Below are 26210 nucleotides of genomic sequence, written 5' to 3'. Positions count from 1 at the left end.
ATATCCTGAGTTTGCTATCAGAAACTGGCAGCATATGTGTAACTGGCAGCAAAGAACAGTTATATTCACTTCTCCTTAGGCATTTGATTCATGCTTCTTACACTTCTTCCCTGGGTACTGGTGGGGGCAAGTGCAAATAAGGAGGGGGACCACTGAAGTCCTCATCACTTCCCATTATTCTGGACACAAGTGTAGACGGATGTTCATTTATGCCGAAGTGCTGGATGTGGTTTACATGGTAGATGACATGAGCACATCATGGGCCCCGTTGGAGGATCACTCTTTTTTCCATTAATTGGATGCTGGACAAGAACTTGGCTGTTTTCCAACTACCTGACATGTGATCTAGCAGGGCGTCCAATGGAACTCCACCTATCTGTGAATGGAAGGCAGCCATACACAGAAAATCAAGATATTTTACTCTATGACTGCCCAGACCTGGCAGAAATTCACAGTTGAGGCAGCTTCTACACTTGTACCTTCCTTCATTGCAATAAACCTCCTAAGTACAGAAATGGCCATTTTGAGCCAGATTCTGCCCTTATTTAGTCCTTGGGTGAACTTCAGGAAAAGTTGACGGAAATACTGTATATAATGCTGCAAGGAAAATGTTGGGATCAAAGTATGGTTGTGACCCTTATTCACATGATAAGTTACACTTTTGGGTAAACCCAGTTTTGCAAATTGCAGATAAATCCTTGTCTTAAAAAAAAAAGTTTATGGAATACTATAGGCATTAATTTTGATAGCTAAGTTATTGCACGAAAAATACCAGCTGTCTAAAACTGAGGAATGGCAGTAAACTCAATTAAAATATCTCTTGATATCACAATTTGGTCCAGAGGTATTAATAGAATCCACAGCTCCTGAATTACTATTAGCACTAAAATATGCTTTGGATTATTCCAAAACTATGCAACCTTCTATAGACGATTAAAGAGTACTGTTAAGGTGAATATTACTTATTTGCAGATACTTTGTAATAAAGAGCTGAAATGCATTCCAGTAACAATTCAGTAGTTATGGGTTTGAAAGACTGTTAGGGATGTTTCTTGTAATATTAGGATGAATTAAGATAAAATATTTTCTTTCATGTTAACTGGGCACTTCTGAGAATATCAGCAACATTCACAGTATTCTCCTGTTTTCATTATTTTGACCCTCCTTGTCCCTCCCCGCGACAGATGCCATTGAAGAATATCCAACATAATTTTGCTGGGAGTATAAAATGATGCCCAGAAACACAAATAGGGCTACAAGAGCTAGGCTGCAAAATATGAACATCCACTAGATGACTGAAAACAGAATAGTCTGTATCCCTCTGCTTTCACCTAGTGGTTATACAGATATTTGCAATTAAATACACTTGTTCTGAATCCCACTGTTTCCTGAGGGCAGAATATCTGAAACTGTTTTGCGTTTGATTTCATTCAAATTGTTTGAGTTTCTTTCAGCTGGACTATGGCTGACCCAAAACAGGTTAACGAACTTTCAACAATGCAATATTATGTATCAAGTTTTAAACAACCCCCTTTTTCCATTTCATGCACATTCTGCATCTTTGGGACATTTCAATATCCTGGGCACTATGTTAGGTAAGTTAAATCACCATAAAGGAAACAGTGGACGTGGGATTAAGAAAACAGTTTTGGATGGTGGGCTGAGACCATGAGTTTTAAAAGCTAATGTCAGCACTTTGATTTAAATTCAAAAACAGTTGGCAGTCGGAGAAAGCGATACAGATTGAACCAGTGAAGTGCAGCAAGCCTGCTGGTGAGTTGCTGTAAATAATTTCTGAATACACCATCATTTCACTTTTTTTTTTTTCTGACAATCTTAAAGCTGCTTTTCAGAGCAAGAGAACTTCCCAGCCATCTTTGCCTCAGTGCTATAGCAGGTGTTATTTTTATATTGTGAAATGAAATATATCACAGCCTAGAATGTTGTGACAATTTTCTTAAAAGGAAACAGATTCATAAGGAAACTGATACATGAAATGATACAGAGCCCTTCTTTCACTATACTCACCCAGTATCTCAGGTTTCTTTCCCATGTGATTTTTAAAGAAAACCTACAGGCATTAAAACGGAATGTTTGAAAGATTATCACAAACATTCCCATCACAAATATTATCCCAACAGACTCACAAACCTCATATTTTAAACAGTCTTTGGGTTTTTGTTTTGTTTTTTTAACTTACCTCCTGGAGAAACTTTTCACCCATTTGACTAAAATGATGGTCCGAGGGTTTAATGCCAGATACTACAAGTCCAGAACTATAAATCTGAGGCTTCTGAAAGTCAGTTTTAAATCTTTCATAGAGAACGTTGCCTGGTTTAATATCTCCATCATTCAATGTTTTCTGTTCAGTTGCCACTGGCAACCCACAAGCAGGGGGCACGCAAGACAATCCAGGTGGGGGATAAGAATGATCAAGCTGGCTGATCGCCTGAGGGTTCCTTCTAATGTAAGTTATTATTTTAGGCCTCACATGTTTGGGCTTGGGGATGTCTGGATTTGTCTCAGCCTTATCTTCAGGCTTCTCCATATACTCGTTCTCACCACCATAGTTGGCTGGTTGGGGCCCCTTGGAATGTATAAGGATTGGCTTGGGGATCCCACTGTTACAAGTAGTTTTGTTAGGCACTTTAGGGGATAGGCTAAACCACTCGGTGCTCTCAGTGGGAGGTAGGGTTGCAGAAGATGGCAGCTTGTCAACATGAAATGCATAAAGTTCCTTTAAACTGCTGTTTGACACTGGGCTGGGGCTACTGGCATTCACAGTCGCAGTAGGGCGCAAAGGAGTTGGGGGACATAAAAAGGTATCACTTTGTGCTATTATTTTATAGCTTTCCAGTGTGTCATGTGAAAGCCCTTTCTTTTCATTAATTGTCTTCTTGCTCCGAACTGAGACACTTGTGGTTTCCAAATCATTGTCCTGCATGCTAAAATGATTGTCCGAGATACTTCCTGTACTCTGTGGTTTTGGATTTTCCAAATCAGAATGGACATTTACAACATCTTCACTAGGTCCCTTGACTAGAATCTGTTTATTTTCACTGTTATTCAGGTGTTTGCTCTCTGCCACACTGACACTGTGCATAAAAGACATGTGCCCGTTAACAGCTGGAATACAACTTGTGTTAGTAATATATAGGTTTTCATTCCTTGTTGGTGTCAGTTTACCAACATGTATAGCATCATCAGCAGGAACCACAACAGAATCTACCTCTTTTGCAGCTCTATATTCCTCATTCGCTTTGCTTGTTGCCTTGCTGTTACCGTGATGATTTCCTTTTCCTAAATCTGAAGAGCCATTATCACTTATCAGACTTTCACGGATAGAATCAAATTCCTCATTTAAAAATGGATCTTCTTTTGGCAACTGATGTAATTTTGTCTTGTATACTTCAGACCCCATATCCTTCTGATTCTGTACCACCACATTATTTTCTTCTGTTGGACATCCAAGAAATTCAAATAACATAATCTTGTTTATTTTTTGCTCACACACACGCTTAGACTGTGAAGGCAAAGGACATTTCACCTCCCCTTTTCCTCTCTTATCACTCTGATGGTCAATTTGTGCTTCTGGTTTCCAAATTTCATTGGATTTAACAGTTAAATGGAGGTCAACAAGAGCAGGATGTAGAGTGCCTTGTTTACTGGCATTTGATACATTATCCACACCTGCTTGTATGGCTGGGGCATTTGCTTTTTCCATTTCTGAGGTAGACGAACATTTAGAATAATGTACAATGTTTCCCTCTGAGACGCTATCAGTTGGATGGAACACCATACCTAAAAAGTGGTCTGCTGATGTCTTCTGAGATTTGTCCGTGTCCCCACTCAAATGATGTGAAGTGTTGATGGAATCCAAGGATACAGAAAGCAAGCGTTTACCTGATACACGACCAACAAATTCTTTTTCAAAAGTTTCTGTTTTAGCCATAAGTTTTCTTGATCTCCCCAAAGAAAGGCGTTTTATTCCTTCTGGCTCAATCCTTCTAAGTGCTTTTTCCTTTGACACATGCTGAATGAGATCAGCATCACTTTTTGAAAGTACCACTGAAAAGTTATCACTTGGATTGATCCTCAGATTGGACAAACTGTGTCCCCGGCTTATGGTGACTAGCTTTGAAGGGTCCTTAAGCCCAGCAGGCCTACAATTTGCATGCAATTCCTTGCTGATGGTAGAAGGCAGTATAAATTCTGATTCATCAGTGGTGCCCTGAAGGTTGTTCCTCTCAGAGTCTAACTGTCTGATAGGGTCTTGCTCACTGGTGCGTAAGCAACCGGTTTCTCCTGAAATATTGCTTGTCCTTATTGCTGTTCCAGGGGTTCTGACATCTGATGTGATTTGATTGGCATTTGTATCTCCTACAGACACCGTGTGTTCATTGTTATTTTTCATCTCATTTCTGTTGGTCTGTAATAGATTGTAACATGACTTGTTGGGAACTAATGGTGCACTCATTTTCAGGTTTCAAACGGCCCCTTCTTCCACAGCCTTACTGAAAGGAAATGGTGTCTGTGTTAGTCACTATCTGAGCATGCTTTTCTTAAAGGGATTCAAGTCATAAACTAGGCAACCAAAAAAATTCCTTTTTAGACCAGTCTAGTCCCTTGTCAATCACATACATCCAGTGACTCAGTCATTATTAGATCAGAATGTAAAGCAAAGAATTTCCCATAAACAAAGTTTCAGTAAGTGCAAAACACATCCATTGGAGTAACTCTGAAAAAGAGCAAGAATCCATGGAATCTGTAAGAGAAGAAACCAGAATTATTTCAGTTTATACTATCTGAGAATTAGGAGTCTGTATCAGAATAAAGTTAATTGACAACATTCTTTCATTATTTTTCAACAGCCCCAAATACCTGGCAAATTTCACCTTCTTTAGCCATGCAAAGCCAAAGTTACTAAAAGGGCAGTGGTGGCTTAGAGTGTGTATTGTAAGCAAGGGAAACTGAGTGAAATTCTTAATCTAACCCTCAATTCACTAAATGACTTTCGACAAGATTGTTCCATATTCATTTCACTCCCTGTTGATAAAATAAAAATGTTCCTTCCAATAAGAATCCGGAATAACAATGGAGGTGAGCAATTACCCTCCTAGCCTTCTTGTGGCTGTGTTCCCCGAGACATATGGTTTATCCCTGTATGAAATAAGACACCGAACTTTGGCCTGATCCATCATGAGTCTTTTCTTCTTGTTTTTTTGTGACATGAAGATGCTAACATGACATTTTATAGGACTGCTGCTGTTATAAGGATTTATAAAATAATGTATGTAAAGCACATTAACCACTTAAAATATGAATGCTAAGTATTTTTATATAGATTTTGATTCCACAATCCACAGATAATCCTAACAGAGTGCATAATGAAGAGTGGTATGTTCTTAGCAAAGTATCTGGGCAGAGTTACACATGGATCTAATTCTCATGAAGATTAGTGAGGATTTCATTCCTACGATAATGCTAATTAATTAAATTAAGGAAACTGAACTCAAAATAGGAATTTAATTTAAAGTTTTTAAAAATATTTTTTCCCTCATGGTTCTTTAGGTATTAATTTTAAATACATGTGGTGATCTATCTTAAATGTTAATAATAATTGAACTAGGAGCATATAGTTCTTCTGCGAAACTCTGCATTTTTACTCGTTCTTTAAAAGGAACAAGAATTCCTTCAGTCTAAATAAAACTAATGAGGATAATAATATTGTCTTCTCTTCTATGTTTTTTTTTTTTGACAATTTCCTTTTTAGAAATAGTAATTAATTATTTTTATTTGCAAGGTAAATAAAAGCATAAAAAAGAACTGTTTTTTCAGTGCTACACCTATGGATCCCTTTTCTGTTGTTTAGCTTAAATTATAAGTCTCATAATTTATGGCATGAACTGAATCACTTCATTACACAGATAACAGAAAAGGTATATGCCATTTAAATATTTACTGTGATATACACACTAATGCAAGCAATAATAAAGAAAATTGTGAAAACACGCTTGTATTTCATAATTCTATAGAGGAAAGTGCAAAGGATATGACAGAGATAGGAGCAAAATCTGTTCAAGCTGCAGTAGGAAATAAACCTCAGAAGCTTATGTAAGCACACATCAAAATCAAGATAAATTGTATTAGCTTAAAATTTAGGAGTTTTTTATTTTAATGTAAATTTTCCAAATTCTTATTTCCTGAACCAAGATGAAAATCAAAGATATGTTTCTGCAATTTTTTATGTAATTTATCCTGTCAAAACTGCATGTAACAATATGTAAATTAGGGGGAAACATGTTTCTGTAATTGTTTTTGTTTTCATACTGTATATTTATGTACAAAAATGCACAATAGTAATGGAATTAGATGTAACAAATTCTTAAGTTAGATAAAATTGCATACAATAGGAGAAATGACCACAGGGTTTATGAATTTTCAAACAGACAGAAGCAGAATTAGGACTGAATTTATGCATGAATGAAAAAGAGAGAGAGAAACAGAAAGAAACCATAGTTGACAAATTTGCCCATTTGTACCAAACTTTTTGTTGTTGTTGCTCAGATTTTAATCTGAAAAAGAGAAGGATTTTCAGCTTCTCTCTGTGAATCACTAACACCATCTGCTACAAAGCCATTCTCATCCCTGTCTAAAAACAAATCCAAAAAACACAGTTTCTTACAGTTGCAATAGAACCTTGACATAATATTAGCAGCAAGGGGAAACAGTATTAGCATCAAAGCTTTGGAACACCCTCCTTTTCAACGAAAGGTGTTGAATTTTTACACTTTTTTTCTTTGTGATCAGAGGATGCACTTTCATTTTTCTAACCCTTAAAAAATCATAAAGATCTCAATTTTTTTAATGAATTATCAGTTGGATGTCTTTTTAAGAATGTAAGGTGTATGAAATCTCTGATATTGCTTTTAGTTAGGCTGTATTTATTTTATCCTCTGTTGCTCATTCTGATGCTGTTAATTGAAGGGATTACCTTATTTTTATTGCAATTTTTCCAGCAGACCAATCCAGTATACAAGTAATCACTCAAGATGTAAATGGACCCTTAACTGAATGTCATGGAAGTGCCAAAGGTAACAGTTAGGGAAAGGCTAAAGAAGTATTAGACAACAGATGGTTTGATTCAAATCACAACAATAAATTCCAATTATAGCTTAAATTTTCCTCTCTTCTTCTCTTCCTCTCATTTGGATTTCCAGCAATGAACATTTAAAATAAGATAATTATTTTCAGGATGACATTCTAAGTATATATATTTTTGTAGTACTAGGGATATTTTTATTTAGTATAAGCAGTTTTTTCCCCACTACAAGAAAAAAGAAACTTTTGAATGCCTTTTCAAATATTGGTATATTTTATTACTTTATTTTGTTAGATTTGTATCCTGCCTTTTTTCCACTTGCTTGGGATGACTTATAGGGGGGCCTCTTTCTTTTAATTTACATAACAACTGCCTCGTAGAGTAGATTGGGCCTAAAGAGGATAATTGTTCCCAATTTAATGAGTCAGTTTCCTGGGTCTCCCCTTCTAACAATGTTCCATTCAGCACAATGACAAATTGGAAAAACCAACCTAATCATTTAGTACCTGTGAAAAAGTATATTACTGACATTAGAGGCATGGCTGGGTTCTATGATATGGAATATATTTGTATCTAACACTTGTATGCCATCTATAGTCCTCCTGGACAGGCTGGGTTACTCATATTCCAAATCTTCCTATTTGGATTACTGCAGTACGTCACACATATGATGCAAATGCAATGGACTTCAAAAAGCCATGGATTTCACTTTAGTCCAGAATATGGCCGCTAGGCTTCTGTTTCAGTCTTGCACCAGATTTAATCATCTTCATTAGTTTCCAGTCCCTAAATGAGCTCACTGATGTTTTTTACTCTGAAAGCCCTTTCTGCCTTGAGGGGTTGAACTCTGGGAGTATGATCGGAGTCCTTCTCTGGGTTACTCCCACATAATGCAACCACTGTTATAAGTCTTTTTTTAGTGGTGGCGCTCAAGATACTGAAGGTCTAAGAGAAACCAATATTTGCTGCTGTCTTTTCATTTCACTTTAGCCTTTGTTCTTCATTTTTTAAAATTCTTAATTTCATTTTTTATTCTACTTTGTTCTGTACCATATTTTTATTATATTGCATTTGCAATGTGTTTTGTTTCTTGTGAATACCATCCTGAGAACAAGCAACTTATAAATATAATTAACACATGCAAATTCTCTCCATCTCCTGTTCCCTATGTACAGTATATAATACAGGGCAGCAAATTAAAGATTCTGATGATTGAAACTGACAATGACTTTAGATACATAACTTTACCCAAGGAGTATGTTAAGTTGTCCTTTCCTCATCCCAAATCTTAAAACATTTTTCAATGGCTGCAAAAATACTGATGATGGAATATTGAGAAACTGTGATATAAACAACACTGTTATTGAGACTCAAACTCCTATGTCTTACTGGCCTTGCATACCGTTGCTTCAATTAATTTCAGTGACACCTTAACAAGTTCCTTGCATCTTTTCATAACCTTAGGCATAACACAGCCCAAAATTTACATATAAATATCTGTTCAGTTCAATGGGTAACTCCATTCAGGCTCATGCAAGGCTGGTTCAAGAGATTTTACTGAGTAATGGAAGGAAGTCAAAAATTAAGACTGGCATATTATTTTGGCAAATGAATCTGAAAATGACCAAGGCATCTTTCTTTTTTTCTGCTTTGCCATGACAGCTGCAAAGGGGGATGCATAGGAGCTTGCTCCTTTCATCAAATGGACAAAATCAGAATCACATGTAACCTCTTCCCCCTTTGAATGTGTGTGAAATGTTGTGGTGCATGTGAAAGAGGCTTGTGTCATGAGGGTGCAACCCTGTTTTTTTCATTCTGTCTCCCTCTGTAGATCCCTGGGACAGCTGCCTTATTCTGCCTATGGGAGCAGCTAGCATGTGTCAGATCCAGCAACCTGCTTCCTGAATGGTAGATCCAGCCGTATGATTCTGAATCTTCCTGTGGAGGCACATTCTATACATTGGAAGGAAGACTCATGTCATTAAACAGAACTTTGTCCTAAATTTCCCTCTAATGGGTGGCCTCCATAGACATGTTTTCCTCCTCAGTGGCTGTCAAACAAAACAAGAAGTGGATGCAGAGTAAGAAAGCAAATATCAGACATGAAGAGAGAGATCAAAAGCACATCTAGCCTACCATCCTGCTTTTTACGTCTTCCACTAGATCGGGGTTCCTCAACCTTGGCAACTTTAAGACGGGTGGATTTCAACTCCCAGGATCGGGAGTTGAAGTCCACCTTCTTAAAGTTGCCAAGGTTGAGGAACCCTGCACTAGATGGTTATGAAAAACTCATACACAGCAAAATACAATAGTTTACGCTTACTCTTGCCTTCCAGCCACTGGTTTTTTTAATTATCATTGTTGCCCAGTGATAATTTGTTTAAGATGTAATGTGTGTCTAGACAAAGTAAATGGCTGTGATTTAGTCACTGCATCTATGTTATGGATTGCTAAAGACAGATTCAAGAAACCATTAAATCAGAAATATTAAACTCATGTAAGAAATGCATTTCAAGCCTTTTAAAAAGTTTTTATATTGTATCTTATGTAAATTTCAGTTTCAATTTGAAAAATGTTTATTTCTTGTTTTAAATAATCCAATTATTTGTTTGGTTTTTACAATACAGAAAAAAATAGAGAGAGGTAGGTTCCTTTTTCTTTAAATTCTCAGAAACTTCATATCTCACTCACACATATACGCACACATACAACAGATATTTATTTATTCAATTTATGTGGCCGCCCATTTTACCCATATGACTTTGGGTGGCTAACAGGGAATAAAAACAAGATAGAAACATCATAGCTGAGATAAAACCAACCAGCACAATCAACATAAACATGATACGGGCTCAACCACACAACGTGGACCCCAGTTTTTAAGAGATTATGGAAAGCCAGTAGGGTTGGGGCAAGTCTAATCTCTGAAGAAACAAATATATCTACTATAGCTTTCAAAAATCTCACACGCTTTTAATAAAAGCCTGAAAATTTCCAATGTTTTCTCATTCCTAGAAAGTTAAAAATTCACATTAGCACAGATTATTGTGTTATATTTTCCTTTAGTCCTGTTGAATCATTAATTGAGCCTTCTTTTCAGGGTTACTTCAGCCCTGGGCAGTTCACCAAAAATGGCTAATTACCGATTACTTTGAATACATTTTAACCCAAGAAAGTTGTGTTGTTACCAGAAACATATTGAGAAACTCTCTTATATAAAATTGCATTCCAGATTTTTACTATTTAGTTATCTTCTCCAAAGAGAAGAATTTGTCTGCAAATTCGGAGATCCTTGTTAATCTACCATAAATCAGTCAGAGATCAACCAATACCTTGTCCAACTTGTTTTCTGCTCTTCCTGCATTGTATCATCCTAACTGGGCCCTGGCTAAAACTGTAATTGAAAGAAGCATCATTTTATTTACTCGAATGTAACATTAGACTTTCCCCTGAATAATTTAATTTTAAAATGGGAGGGTTGTCTCAGAACCCCTGAGAATATGGTAACCGAGGCATATAACCTTTTTGTCTGTTATTGTTAAGTGGGGGTTGTTTTCTTCTTTGCTAAATATAGTATAAGAATTTATGAAAAGACTGTTTCTTCTTCTCCTCTTCATTAGTGACATTTATTAATAAATACTAAAGATTGTGGAGCAAGTCAAGATGCCATGGACTACTAGTGTGGTAACTTTATCTGATTTTCAAAAGTGTTGAAGATTTTGCTTTAAGTACATATTCATAGAATTATGAAAATATAAATACATATTTGTAGAAATATAATAAAATTATCTGTTGTACATTCAAGCATATTCTGGATAAGACATGCCACAACCATCATTCTGAAATTACTATCATGTTGATTTTACACTTTTTTGTGGTGAATAGTTTGCAGATTGTTGGCTCCCAATTAGCAATTTTTCATTTATGGTATAACTCATGATGGTGTTCCAGAACATGTAAGAGATGTAGCCTGTAAAAACTGACTTAGCCATAGAATAGTACAGTTTAAGGTTGCTTTCATCATTTCAACCTACTTGTGACTTAAAATTATAGCTGTCTTCTGGCCCTGGAATCATATGGAACTTCAAATCAAATCAGTTTATCACAGCCATAAGGCCAGATTCAGTAACATTTGTAATAGTAGAACTGTTACATACATCTCTCTATCTAACAGAAAAACAATGAGTAAAATAGGATCTAAAAATAAATAAAAATATATATAATAAAATAAAATAAAAATAGTATAATAAAAAGTGATGAATAAATGAGTGTCCAAATTTAATTAATGGTACAACATATTGTACAGATGGTAGCACAAAACTGGGCGACTTGAGAGGTTATTTTTGAGTCCTTGTCCGAAATAAGTAACAGTAAGTAGAAATCACACTCCCTGCCTGGAAATTTTTTCAAGATCGGATAAATGAAGAGTCCTTATATAGGCAGCAACATAGTAGCATATGGCCTAGAGTTTCTACTGAGCCATCACCACAGGGACATAACTAGAGAGACATGGGAGTACCCTTAAAACATCCAGAAAGGACTGCTGTGGGCATTGCATCCAGCCTGGCTAAAGTGAACTTCTGTATAATTGATGATGATGATGATGATGATGATGATGATGATGATGATGATGATAAGGAAAGTTCCCTGTCAAAAGTTCCCTGTCAGTCATTCATAGGATATGCCTACAGAAATCCATTTGATTTGATACAGATGTAGTCATATGTAATGAAGAAAATTCAGTGAAACTTAAACTAGTAATTTATTTCAATCATATGGACTCCAAATATCAGCCTTCATGATTCTGATGTTCTCCATTCATGCTGCACTTCAGTTCCAAAGACTCACAGATTCTAAGTGTAGATGTTGCATCTTCAAAAATATTTGGAAGATCCCAGATTGGGGAAAGCTACCCTTTACTACTGTGATTGAAATAGCCTGTGGATTTTAGGACTTTTTAGAAGTTCAGTGCGAGGCACCACTTCAGATTTTTTTAAAAAATCCTTTTAATAAGAAACATGTTAAGGTGAGAAGCATGAGTAGTTTTATTTTCTTAGCCTCCCTTGATAGGCAAAGTAATTGTACTACATTCCATTGAGAATGCCTCCCTCTAAGCCTTGAAAACATAGATTACAAATTCACTTTCAGATTGCAAGGTGAGAACTTTCTATATTCTGTCCTCAACTTTTTATATGCTAACTTCAGCCTAAATCAACTTTAAGCAAATATATTTGCAGATTGTGACAAGAGCTTAATTTATACATTGACAAGTCTATTTCTAATCCTATCCACTTCCTAATTTTAGAGTTCAGTCAGTCAGTCATCAAATTTCATTTCAATTTTCCACAAATTTCATTGTGGAAAAACTGGCAAAAACAATATTATATAAAAGAACAACAAGTACCTGGAGGGAACAAATTCAAAGACAGTCACACATACCCTGACTTAAAGGACCTGATCATATACTAACCCAAGGCCTGAGAAAAGATGGTGGAGTGGACATTGTACAAATTTCCAGAGGGATACTATTCCAGATGGCAGGTGCAACAAGGGTCCTGCTAGATAACATTGCTTGATTGATGGAACCTGAAGCAAGCCAATTTGGTTGGATTGTATGGGACAGGCAGACGCTGTGGAAAGGCTTACAGAGATTTGTAGCAATTTTTTTTCTTTCTCTCTGTCAGTCTGGAAACTGGCTTTTCTCTGACTCTGATTTCTTCCATTATTTTCAGCTCTATCCATCACCTTTTGTGAAGGATAAGCCAGGTCCTATAGCACTTTGGCCTCTTTAGCACATATCTCCAGATTGTGCAGTCCACATTGTGGTCTTCAGGCCACTCTCCTACTAACAGGTATGACACACACTGTTATTTTCAATATTATGCCAATTACTGATGGTAAACTAGGGCTGCTAAAATCACTGGCCACTCCTTTACTTCTCATTTCTTCTCCTTTCCTCACCAAAATGTATTTAATATTTTGAAAAAAATGGTATTGCACTTAAAAAATTGCAATACACTATGGATACCTATTTCTCATCTGCAGAGATGAAATAAGGTCCACCCAGTCAAAATTGGCTTGGTGTGAACATAAATTGAAGCAATGTATAGCTTTGCTAATATCCTGGGCCAATTAAATTAAAGCACATTCTATGTAACCTATATACTATGTTTAAAGTTTAAACTCTTTTGAATAGACAAAGGCGGTTTCTCATTAAAGACAGGAAGGCAGAATCTCTCCTCAGAGCTTCCCACTAGAGGCCCAGCTTCTTTCTTCTGTTCCACTGCCATGAAAACGCTGATGTCCGCCTACAATTTTGCTCTCGCTGCAGTTTAACATTCTTCCTGCTGGCTGATGTGCAAATATATCCCTTCCTTCCTCTTGGGCCTTTATTTATAAATAGACTTAAAACAGGACATTTGGGGGAGGGGGGAGAATGTTCTTCTGTCTACATCAGCCTCATTATGAATGGTTCCCCAAGTCCAGTCATGGCACAATATCTGTGCTTAGTGGGGTTATTTTGATATACATACATCAGTGCCTATACATCAGTCTGAGCTACTCGTAAATGAGTATAATTTTATGAGAGTTTAGACTGCTTCCCCTGCACTTACTGAGGTAACAGGAACAAACAAAGATGCAATTGGCCAAAGCGTCACAGACAATATGTGTGGGTGGATAGAACAGTCACCATGATCCTCACAGCAAGTAATGGCAACAAGTTAAATGGCTTCCTAGCAATCTTCCATTCTCCAAGGTTTTCTATTTTTACAAAATAGTTAAGCAACAAGAGGAGAAGCTCCTTCGGTATTATCTAGTACTGTTTGTTTGTTTTTTTAACAAACCATAGTGGAAAGGAAATTGATAGGAAGACAAAATGTCAACTTATTTCTCTTGTCCATGAATGACATGGCTGTAAACCCATGGCCTGAACATGGGTCTGTGGAAACTCTATTGTGTCCATATGTACAGGCAAGCATACCAATACGTATATGGTGCTCAGACCATGTGTGTATATGCATTTGATTCTAAGTCTTCAAGGGCAGAGGCAAAGAGGATTCCCTTTGTGCAAGCATCCTTGCTAAACACTGCACTGAATGTGACCCAAAAGCACAGTAGAATTATGTGATCAATCTTGCATTCACAGCTAGAAACCTGTATATTTAAGTTTCTTATAGAATATTTTTAAACAATACAATGTTCAGTACATGAATGTTAATTGTTCCAAGTGTAGGATAAGATGGGATATGAATATTTTAAATAAATATAAGTAAGGGTGCTTTGCTGTAACAGGATGAAATGCAGTGTTAAGATATTATAGTTCTGTGTGTGTGTGTGTGTGTGTGTGTGTGTGTGTTGATGTAATTCTATTCTAATTAGAGTTTTAATTGCTTTTTCTCTAATACATTTTTTGAGCTTCAGTGTTTGGGCTAATCATATACGAGCTTTCATCTTCTTTTCCTCCTATACTCTGTGGTTCTCTATTCCCAGGACAAATACAGCAGAAGTCTTTTATCTTAGCCTGTAGGAAAAGTAAAAACATGTTAACTAGGGGTAACAAAAAGGCTATCTCTTACTTGCATTTTCATTACTAACTAGAAGCTTTCCTTCAGTTTAAATTTAAGAATAGTGAAAAACAGTGAAGGAAAGTATAACCCATGCTGAAACTGTTAGAAGTCTCACACCATAAAGTTAACCTACCCAGAAAGCATATGTGTATGGTGTTTATATGTATGTGTATACTCGAAAGCTAATTCACCTACTACACTTGGAGCATATTTATTTGTTTGTTTGTTTATCACATTTATATAGCCGCCCATCTCACAGTAAAGTGACTCTAGGCAGTTTACAACCATCATACAGAACAATCAAAAGCCAGTACAGTATATATAATAATGATATGCAGACATTAGTTTAAAATTCAAAATATCTTTAGGAAACTTCTAAAGTATTATGTATTAGTAACACAGCTGCATTTATTGATCCATAAATTTTCCAGAACTAGATAAACTTGTTATATCTGCTAAACTAAGGGGTACATTACTAGGTATGATTGTGGGGGGGGGGGAAATAGGTCAGAATTATTTTCTTTGCTTAAAAGAGTCTCAGAGGGCTTAATTTGGATTAAGGCTACCCAATTTCTTCTTAAACTATTCTCTGAAATAAATTCTGTGAAAGAAAAATTGCTCCAGAGGGAAAAAGTTTGATATCCTCCCTTTTCTCTCTGAAACCAATAGTAGCTTTTGAGGTAGGATAGGGAGTATTAAAATCAGGGACACGATATAGGAACATCATTGCAGATCTTCAAGAGACTCTGTGAGAGCCCACAGAAAGCCAAACCTCTTTACGAGTCTGTCACAAAGGCAGCCCAGACACCTAAACATTTTGTTCTATCGAGCTGATAAGCAGAAACTAGGACTAGAAGTTGGCTTAGTTTTCCATAGGAAGATTTTCCCATAGGAGAAGGGGGAGGGGATGTATTGAGCTGAAAAAAGAAGGTGGAGTCTTAAAATCTTAAAAGGAGGAGCTCTGGAGTCTTCAAGCTCCCCTCAAACTAACACTCCTTCACCACTACGACACCGCTTTTAATAGAATCATAAATTTTCAACAGCCAACACTGTCTAGATCAGTGTTTCTCAACCTTGACAACTTTAAGATGCTGGCTGGGGAATTCTGGGACTTGAAGTCCACACATCTTACAGTTGCCAAGGTTGAGAAACACTGGTGTAGATCCATCTTAGGCTGCCAGTCATTATGTTCCTTCATCAAAGATCCCCTTCCCCTTGCCAGAGCTCTCTTGGATTTTTCTTCTAGTTAAATATATTCTTTTGTCACCTTCCGTTCCTGGTTCTGATGACTTCATTGCTCACCCACTTTTCTAGATTTTATTTTGTTTGCTGAGTTTCCAAAGGGCTTCTATGCACTTCAGCCCTAATAAGCATGATTATCAATACAGCCACTCTTGAAGATCCATGTGGTGCCTTCTCTAGTCCCACCTATTTGATCACAGGGCCATACTGCTCACACAACCATAGCACCATTTTTGGCTTTCTGACCTCTTGTTTTCCCAGTAAGATTCAGCAAATTAGCTAGCTTTTGCAGTAATGCCAAATTCACCTTCACTACATTTTTCTCTGTTTCACTCCCAGTTTGTTCTGGCTTGTTTCAATACTACCATAGTACCATTATAGCACTGACTGCTATAATACAGCTCAATACATCTAGAAGGCACCAGATTGAGGAAGGGTGGTGTATTTCACCCTTTACATGTATTTTATATCCAAGTTTATTCTGCCTATACATATTGCAGTTAGGAGCAGAAAGAGTTCAGAACTTCAGCAAAATTGGAATTTCAGCAAAATTGGACTTCCCATTCACAATATTGGTTAGAACTCCAGCTAGTTTTTTTGCAATGTACTATAAGGCCTCCTTTCCACTCAGATCTATCATTTGGCAATGCTATGCCATCAGGCAAGCTGCTAGCATAACAGCCTCTCTGAACCTGAACAAACAACATTTGTTTTGTTTGTTTTTCTGCTCATAGGCACCATTGCCTGATGACAGCATGTTCTCCACCTGACCTTGGTGGCATCAGGAATTTTCTACAAGTGCCAATCTCTGCACTGGTAAAATTATTGTTACATAATTTTTATGCACATACAGATTGGAACATACCTGATTAGTTTAGCTATTAAAATTTAATGGTCTAATTATTAAGCATTAAGCATCACTATCTCCCCTATGCTGAGACAGACTTGTCAATCAAAGTCCTTAAAATCCTCCCAGAAAACATGTATCATTGACAAGTGGGTCAAAGAAAATATTTGCTCATCAGTTGGTCAACTGTTCTGAAAAAATTCTTCTGAAAATCTCATCAAGAGAATTAGTGGAATATAGTTTGCATTCACAGCTCTATGGAGGCAAAAGGTTTTCACCTTCCTTGTGCGCCTGTCTGAACTTGTTGGGGATTGGACTGGATCCACATCTTTTTGAGGAAGTTGCATTGGGGGGATGAGCCATCAAGACTATAGATTAGGGCATATGACTAGCAAAAGGTCCCCTAAACATGAACTAAATCGTGTACTGAGAGTGGTCTTTATTTCTTCTCATCAGGAAGGACTAGAAATGTCTCCTTTTCATGGATTGTACTCTGCTTCTGATTGCCCACATTTCTGGTTCCAATCCTGCCTACTATTCAGGTTTGACAACAGCTGAGTTCACACTAAGCCATGGTTTCTCCTAAGAACCCCCAGTGTTGGCTTCACACTTAAATACAGATTGCAGACTATAATAACCTGGTCCCCCGAACATACTAAGGAAACATAAAAGGAAACAAATCAGATTAGGGATTATTAAAATATGTGACCCTTACAGTGTCATAATGAAAGGGTGTAACTCAAAAATCTGAGCATTTGCTTGGCTCTGTTAATATCTTGCCTTCCTCATGACTAGCAAGCATGTGGAGCCATGTACTTATGGACTTTTTTCTAACAAAATACAAGTGTGTGGTATATAACTGAAAAACATCTCTAGGGCTATTTGGAGGGTGGGGATGCACGATTAAAATTACTTATTTGCATACATATTAGCATGGTTAGGGGTAACTACTCTTTTGCAGAAACCAGGTTTGACCTGGTCAATTAATAAGTGTATTCCTTTTGCAAAACTCCATGTTTCTTGAATGTTTAGACTAAGCAACTGGAAAGCCACTGGGGGTTGATCATTCCTCATTCCAGTTGTGAAAGGATCACTGACCAGGGCTGGGTTTATATTTTGTCCCAGGTCAGTATATGGCTAAGAGCTTTATGGGTATTTTGTGTCTTTTCTCACCCAAGGTAGCAATCTTTCCAGTTCTACATTAGGCTATGTTATTTTATGAAATGAATATGGGTCATTTATAGTATAGGTATGTTGCTTCTCTGTGTGAATGTTCCATTTTACACTAAATAAGATGGCATCTGCTTCAACAACAGAGGAAACAGTAGGAATTTGTTCTACCCGACTGCTTTTTATACACCTCAGGTGTTAAAGGACCTTGAAATAAAAAAAAACCAATGGAGGTCAAAAGAAAAAAGGATAAAGCTGTAATTCCTAGTATCATTTCTAGTCATTTGCAATTCCCATCAAACTTCTGAAGGACCATATTTATATTCCAGCTGTGGGTCAGTTCAATGAATAGTACAAGAATGTATTTATTGAAAGTACATTAGAAGTGGACACAATCTGAATTTATAAAAATAAATGCAGAATGCCACCCAATTAATTCTGTTTTTAGAATTCAGAGTTTATATAGTACGGTTTATTAATCTAAAGCTTTGTTAAATATTAACTACTGCTTTTTCAAAACATCGATCCATCTTTCTAATGTTGGTCTATTGTATTACACTTTATGAAACAAAAATATTGATTATCAACTAATAGATATCTTCTTCTACAAAGAGAAAAATTAGGGATGTGTAAAGGTTCAAAGGGGTGTTTCAATTTGAAGACATTCACTTGAATCATCCCATCAAAGTAGATTCATAATTTGAAGCAGGGACTTACTTCAAAGAAATACACTGAAACAGGTAGTTTCAAAGTATTTTGTAGCCCTTTGAAGTGCTGCACAAATTCAGTGATTTTTCTGTTCCTTCTGGGGTTCTTACACACAATCTACAAGTTTCACCTTCACTTCCATTTAGGAAGAAGGCTGAAGAACAGCTGAGTGGTGTGATGGGCTCTCTGACTTTGACATGAGTAACCAGCCAAGGGGTTTTACCACCTTGTTAAATATTTTATTAAGCTTGGACTTCATTCATGTCCTCAGATCTCAGATTCTTTCATGGATCCAGCCACAGGTTTTAGATTTGTTCTGTTTTGTGCTAATGGGATGTTATATTTCTGTGCTGAATTTGCAAACACAATTGGGAGATCAAGTTGTATTGATTGGGATAGTCTATAATAAAACAATCAGTCAACTTGGTTCTCAGTATTCAGAATACTGCAAAATCCAATCTGCAAAATTAGGACAATTTATCTCTTGATAAATTGGTGAATGAGTGCCAGGCTAACATTTACAGGGATGGGTCCAAATGTTTACTATAGCAGGTGTAAGTTTATGAATGGCACTTTTTCTGTGCCAGTCTTTCTGTGCATCTTTCCTATCATTGTCATATTGCATCTCATTTCTCAGCCATTCTGCTGCCTCTGCTAACTAATTAAATAATTAATGAACCCATAATATTGCCAGCAAGCCAAAATCCTGACATTACTGAGTGCTATAGGTGATAAGGAGTCCTTTCCATAAGGAGCCAATGAGCTATGCCAGCCCTCCTGGTAACCTGGACAACCCAGTGATCAGAGATAGCAAAACTACACTACCCACAAGAGCAAGCCAGTGGTGGTTCTTCAATGTCACATCAACCCCGACCCCCCAGAGAAGAAAATAGAAAAGTAATAGCTGAAGCTTTTGAAGATTTATTTTAAGTTGGAGTAAGGGACTTTCTGCATTGGCTGAGCACATTCTTTAGTTGCTGAATAGTTTGGAGGCTGCTGTGTTGTCTTTGTTTAATTCTTGTTATCTCTGCCTTGAAAGAGGAACATTTAAGGGTACTATTTAAAAACGCATTGCACTGAAACTTTTGAAGATATCCAACTGAAAACTGGCAATATCTTCAAAACTACTTACCACCCCCAGCCGCACTCAAAACAAACCATGATATCAAAATGACACGTGTTATTATGTCATTGCACATAATGTCTAACATAAATACATCAGTTGCATCATTTGTGTGATGAGGTCACCATGCATGTGGCATTATTTGCCCCCCCCCCAAAAAAATCCTCTGACCATTCCAGCTATCTTCATTCTCTTCTAACAAACAATGAAGTAGCTGCAAGTATTTTGATGCTTTCCAATTATGGCTTATGGAAACAGTTTTTTTTCATATGAGATCTCAAATGTCAAATTGCATATTTGCACCAGATCACACCTCTTTAAATCTCCTATCTGAATAAAATTACATCTGATTTGAATAATGTAATTTATTAAATTACATCTAATAAAGTCTCTGTCATGACATCTATATATGACTAGAAGCAGATGAAGATGTACAAAATTAATTTGTACCAGTATACAAGGTTACACACAACAGTGGCAGTCAATTTGTATTGACTGATTTTCTAAAAGGTAATAGGAGATATCCAATAAATACTAGACCTGTAGAGTAGACAACGACATTGAAAAAAATCATGAAAGAAGGCAATGGCAAGCTACATACATATTACTGCAAAGAAAATTACATGAACAGTTCCATAAAGTCACCAGAGATTGAACTCAACTTGAGGGAGTCCTTACCTTTACGTCTGGAATATCTCCAAAATACATAACTGCAGGATGAAACAATCATTGTTTTTGGATAACATGACCAGCATTGTTTACACATAACATGAACACACTCAGTTGCACAAACTAATTCCTCTCTACTATCCTGCACATCTCTCTAATGGTTGCTGCAGATTTGTTTAAGCCTTCCCATGTTAGCAGTCTGCAGCTGCTGACTAGTTTAAAGTTTACTTGTGTCATTTGCTCACAACTTGTGTCTAGAGCTAAAATAACAAAGCTAAAACCCTTTATAATTTTGATTCAGTTTAGATTTGTTCCTTTAGTAAGCAAGAATAAAATCATAGACACACAACATGGTAAGCTTTAAAGAAGTCCACATCAACTACTGGAAAGTCACATGGGCCAGCTAAGCTAAAAGTTGGGCATACTCACACCTATTTATTTTCCAAATTGACTTAATAATAGTAATAACAGTACCCTAAACAATACAGCAAGGCAGCCTAAAAGATGATGTATAATAATAAGAAATAACATATGTATTATCACGTAATCTACAGAATGTCTATTGAAAAGTAAGTCTTGTTGAATTCAATGAGCATTTAAGCTTGCTTTTAAACATGAGATAATATCAACACTGGCAAAGAGCTCTGGAGACTGTATTCCACAGAAATAGAATAACTACAGAAAAGGTTATTTTAATTGTAAGAACTTCTATATTGTTCTGATCAGCCTTCTCCAAGTTGGCATGATTTGGAGGTTTTGGAATACAGTGCCTGTCATTCCTAGCCTGTATGATAATTGGCCCTAGGCATAAAGAGAGTTGTAGGCCAACACATTTGAAGAGCACCTGTTTGGATAAGATGGCTCTACATTTAAAGAGACCAGTAAAATCCATGATGGTTGTTAAATGCTGTGGGAGAAGCCAATAATTTTGGCAATCTGTAACATAGCATCTAAGGTCCCAGTTCTGGAGGAGGAAAAGCACCTCTATAGACTTGCGCCATATATATTTTGTGAGCTAGAAATGCTGTAGGTAGATGGTGATGTCACAACATCTCACAACCATTAGAACAACCACATTTAATGTTTTTTGTAACTGCATCACATCCCACAGAAACACTGCACCACAGCAAACCTGTCAATATTATTAATTTATGAAATAATTAGCCCCTATGAAGTCTTTTCATGGCATTTCACCAGATGGCGAGGAAAGGCAGTCAGCTAAAATCATGCTGGTTCAGCACCTAAGAAAATGTCAAATACTTACAATTTGTGCTGTCCTGTGTAAGACAGGTAACATGAATCTTAAATGTGCTGCATTGGCTCCTAGATAACAAGTTCCCTAACTATATTACTTTTGTTTTCCATTTCAGTTTTAACTCGTGCTGTACTTTTTCCACTCAAACAATGCCACTTCAGGGAACATACAAAATTGGGTAGCCAATGAGATTCAGATGTCCAATGATGTCTTCATGTTCCATATCTTATGAAGAAACAGATCACAATCAAGATATTGGAAGGCAGCAAACTCAAGGCTGAATGAATGAATTATTTTTATATCTATGGTTATTAAGAAAATAACCATATATATCTGTCTTCACCTCCATCTTTTTATTCTCCATTACAATTTAACATCCATTTCTTACATGCTGAATGGAAATGTAAGTAGCTCTTTAGAGGCAGTGTGCTGTAGTGGATATAGTGTTGGTCTGTCTAGGACTGAGGAGATAGAGATGTAAGTCTACCCTAGTCTTTGAAACTCTCCCTTTCAATCCAATGTACCTCACAGGGTTACTGTTGTGTGGATAAAAATGAAAGGAGGTTATTATAACAAATAAATAATAAAAAAGCAAAGTCAAACAAAACCACAGCTGAGCAATGTGGTACTTGTCATGATCCATGACTTGCACAAAGCAGAGCAGGGAATTTTGAACCATGAGTTGCCTATGCGGTAAATCTACCAGATTATCTATTCTATTTGGTGGGAAAAGAGAAGAACAGAATGGTAAACAATATGGTGGTACATGCTTCAAAGATGGATTGGAAAAAATGTTAGACCTAGTGGTGATATGAGCACAACACCCTTCTGCTGTTCCTTAAAGTAGTCCAACTTTTCTTAGGTTTCCATGGAACTTTTGTTAAAAAAAGGTATAACTCCTTTAAGATTCATTTGAGCTCAAACATATTCCAAAACACATCTTCTGAACCATTTTCTAAGTGTGCACAACCTTAGTAAACAACTCTATCTGAAGCTCAAGCTGTTATACTCTTTCATCAAGCCCATACTTCTTTTGCAAAGGTTATAAAATGTCTTTTATAAGTTTAAGCTGTCTTGGCTTTATTTCAGGTTTAACAAGGACCAGTTATTAATATTTTTGCGGGAATTGTATAACTGCATTAATCAATCAGGATTATGATTGTAACAAAACATGCATATTTTACTACCACAGATATTCAAGCATAATGGAACTACATGCAAGTCCCACCCTAGAGAGAATCCAATCAACTTTGAAATAGACTTATATTCCCATTTTAAAAAAAAAACTTTTTGGGTATAACAATACATCACAGAGATATTTCTCTATTGGCAATAAAAAAAAACCTTCAAACTTTTCGATAAGCCTTGTGTTAAAATTGGAGAAGGAAAAATTCAGTCTTATTTTAAATGTGCATACTTTTTTTGCAAACCAGTTGGTCTAAATTTGTGCACCTGCCATTCATCACCCCTAACTTGGGAAGGCAGTGGGAAAAAAAACACCACTCTGGTCAATTGATTTCACACCTTAGAAATCTTAAATAGTTTTCTAGGTATGTTATTATTCTGAATGACCCCATGGAAATTATGGAAATTAGCATGTTACAGCTGACAGCCAGGGTTGCTGTGGCAATGCTATTTCCTGCTAATTAATTTTCGCAAACTAAAATAGAAAGATTTTGGAAGTGTTATGTCTGTCAACTCAAGGACAGTTATGAGGAAGAACTCCTACCAGTCAATCAGCTAGGTACCCAATTCAGTTATGTGCAATTTCACCTTGCAGCCTTCTACCAATTAAAATAATGAATAATGTCCTCTCTGTCAGCACCAAACCAAGCTGCTCATATATAAACAACAATGCATTCATTACTTGCTACCCAATATCTATCCTGGTGAAATTATTAGAATGGTGAAATTACTAGAATACAACTTACCTAGAAAATCAAACCTACAAACAAATACATTTGGCATGAGTCAGAAAAGCTTAAGCAATTGAAAAATGAATTGGCTGCATTGACACGATTGGATTAAATCATTTTTTCTGGGTTCACACACAATACATTGTTCTGTAAATTAATCAAATGGGCTTGGTTGAGACAGAAAACTAAGGCACAAAAACAAGCAAGCATTTCCAACCAACCAATATTATCACTAGCCAAGCTTAGTAGTGTGATCCAACGGGTTTTAACTGGTCTGTGAAAATACAACCATGGACATGAAGCTTTTAAGTCCTATGGATTCCTACAGATGTTTTAAGAACATTATTAACTCTTCTGCTGAAAACAATAGGACTTAAAATTTGGGAATGTAAGCAAATGTCTTTCATTTTCAAAATCTTGAATTCTATAACTCAGAATTCACATTTCAATTTACATAGATTCTAAACGTGCATGCTACCTTCTTTACCTTTACCTACATGCTATACTACAGGAATAAGTGACGACTTCCCTCATATTTCTAAAGCCAATATATCTGCTGGATCAACATAATACAGGAATGTATTAATGCATCTATTGCAACATCATTTATTAATTTCCTGTCATATATTATCTGTACTCCCTAGTGCAATACAATACAATTGAACCAAAATTGCATTAATTATACCAAACTACTTTAGGCATTTAAGACAGCCAGTGAAGCCTAACAAACTCATTCATAAAATTTGTCAGTTTTATGGTCAGCGTACTGCATATTGGGAAAGGGCACTGAAAGCTAGAAGCAATTGTCTTTGGTGGTCTTCAGGGATGAATGGCTATTACAGTAGACTGTGATCCAGATTGTTCAGTTGCAAATTCAGTTGCAAAGCAATGACAGATGAATAGTCTGAATACGTCATCCTCAGAATGATCTGATAGTTGCACAGTGAATATCAAACTGATGTGAGAGATTAATTTGCAAAGGTTGCAACTACCAATGCAGGTCATGTTCAAACATAACACTAAACCATTGCTAATTTAAGAAACAGCATATAACCACCACTACCCAAAATATCCAAACCCACCCCAAACTCAGAATATCAGTTGTTACCCTAAAATAATGTGTACATCCATTATTCAGTGTTAGCCTTGAATTGGGTCAAGGCCTCAATATACTTACTCTAATCCAGGACAAATTTCTCATCCAAGGTTGTGTGATGTGCAACAAATATCACTGATTGGTGTCATTCATTTGCACTTCTGGAAACCCAAGCAGTTGCCTGGTAGAAAACTTGAGAACAGAAAAAATGTCATGATCTAATTTCTCACTCTTGAACTGAAGTTCTACCATTTATCACTAGCTGAGATAGACTACAGCAACTCACTGAATTTCCATTATAATCTTTTAAAACAAAAGAAAACCAAAAGCCCCTTTTATCAGGCACAGTCTCCTTAAATTGAGAATTGCAGTTTGAAAATAATTTCTTTCATTGTACTTGATGAAAGCAATTAACAGTCCAGTAGAAAAGTACTACAGTATATTATTTTAAAGCTGAGTGTCTATTATGTCAGTATTCACAATCATCAGAAATGATTGGCCAAAAATGAATGTAAAAATCCTGTCTTAATGGAATCAGCTTTTTTTTCTTCTTCTGAGTTTGCCCATTATACGGTGCTTATCGTTTGGCTATTACTTTAAAAACTGAACTTTGAAATAAGTACCTCTATTGTATATGGAGATGATTAAATTAGAACTGATCTTTCAGCTCATTAAATTCTGTTTTGGGGTGAACATATTTGTTCAAATATATGCTTCTGAAAATGTACCCCTAGCAAAAGTGAAATTGCTAATGAAAGCAGATGGCTCCTGTACTTCCAGTAGCCAATGGTAAACAATCATAACCCCTCTAAAGTAAATTGAAATTGCACAATTGCATAACTGCATAACTGCATAAAGCAATTGCTCAAAAAAGAGAGAAAGAGCTGGAGCTGGTCTTCCCATTCCTCATCAACTGGTGGGATTTTATACAGGGCAATCTTCTATTTAAAAGCAACCTTTACAGGACAATTCAACAGGACAGCAGACTGAGTTGACATACAACTCACTTGGACATAATTTCCCTCCCCAGATTATGCTGTATTTCTATTTAAATAACAATAAATATTTCTCAATACATACAATTTATCATATGCATATGATATCCAATCCTATTTCCTCTTTGGGCCTCAGTTTTGACTATGCATAGTTGATAACTCTAGCATGGTTGTAGTTTCTTTTATACAGTGATAGTATATGTGTAGTCCCTACATCAAGAATGTGTTTGCTACATAGAAGAAAGAGAGAAATAGGCACATATTGCTGAATTGATAGGTTCTTGCATTCATGTTTTGAGTTAAGATGAAGACTGGAGCTCAGTTTGGCAAGGAAACACAGCAGGAACTTCTTCTAGTCATTACAGATAGATTACTAACTACTGTTATTGCCCTCGAGAGCCAGTTAATGTAGTAGTTAGAGGCACCAGGCCAGAAACCAGGAGACCAAGAATTCTAGTTCTGCCTTAGGCACGAAGCCAACTGGGTGACCTTGGACCAGTCATTCTCTCTCAGCTCTAG

General features: G+C 36.4%; 1 protein-coding gene across 1 annotated transcript in view; it reads right to left on the bottom strand.

Annotated features, from left to right (window-relative positions):
• The window catches only part of MTUS2 (microtubule associated scaffold protein 2), a 181815-nt gene extending 177189 nt beyond the window's left edge, over positions 1-4626 (bottom strand). Inside the window, exon 1 of the mRNA XM_088140698.1 lies at positions 2201-4626. Coding sequence (XP_087996824.1) covers positions 2201-4477 — 2277 coding nt within the window. The 5' untranslated portion in view covers positions 4478-4626. The remainder of the gene's footprint in view (positions 1-2200) is intronic.
• Between the last annotated feature and the right edge of the window lie 21584 nt (positions 4627-26210).

The sequence above is a fragment of the Python bivittatus genome, unplaced genomic scaffold (assembly GCF_059951505.1).
Source record: "Python bivittatus isolate LINGU-HERP-01145 unplaced genomic scaffold, Pbiv_v1 ctg000340_np1212, whole genome shotgun sequence".
Lineage (NCBI taxonomy): Eukaryota > Metazoa > Chordata > Lepidosauria > Squamata > Pythonidae > Python > Python bivittatus.
Note: the sequence above shows the minus strand (reverse complement) of the source record. Positions and strands in the feature narration are given on the sequence as shown.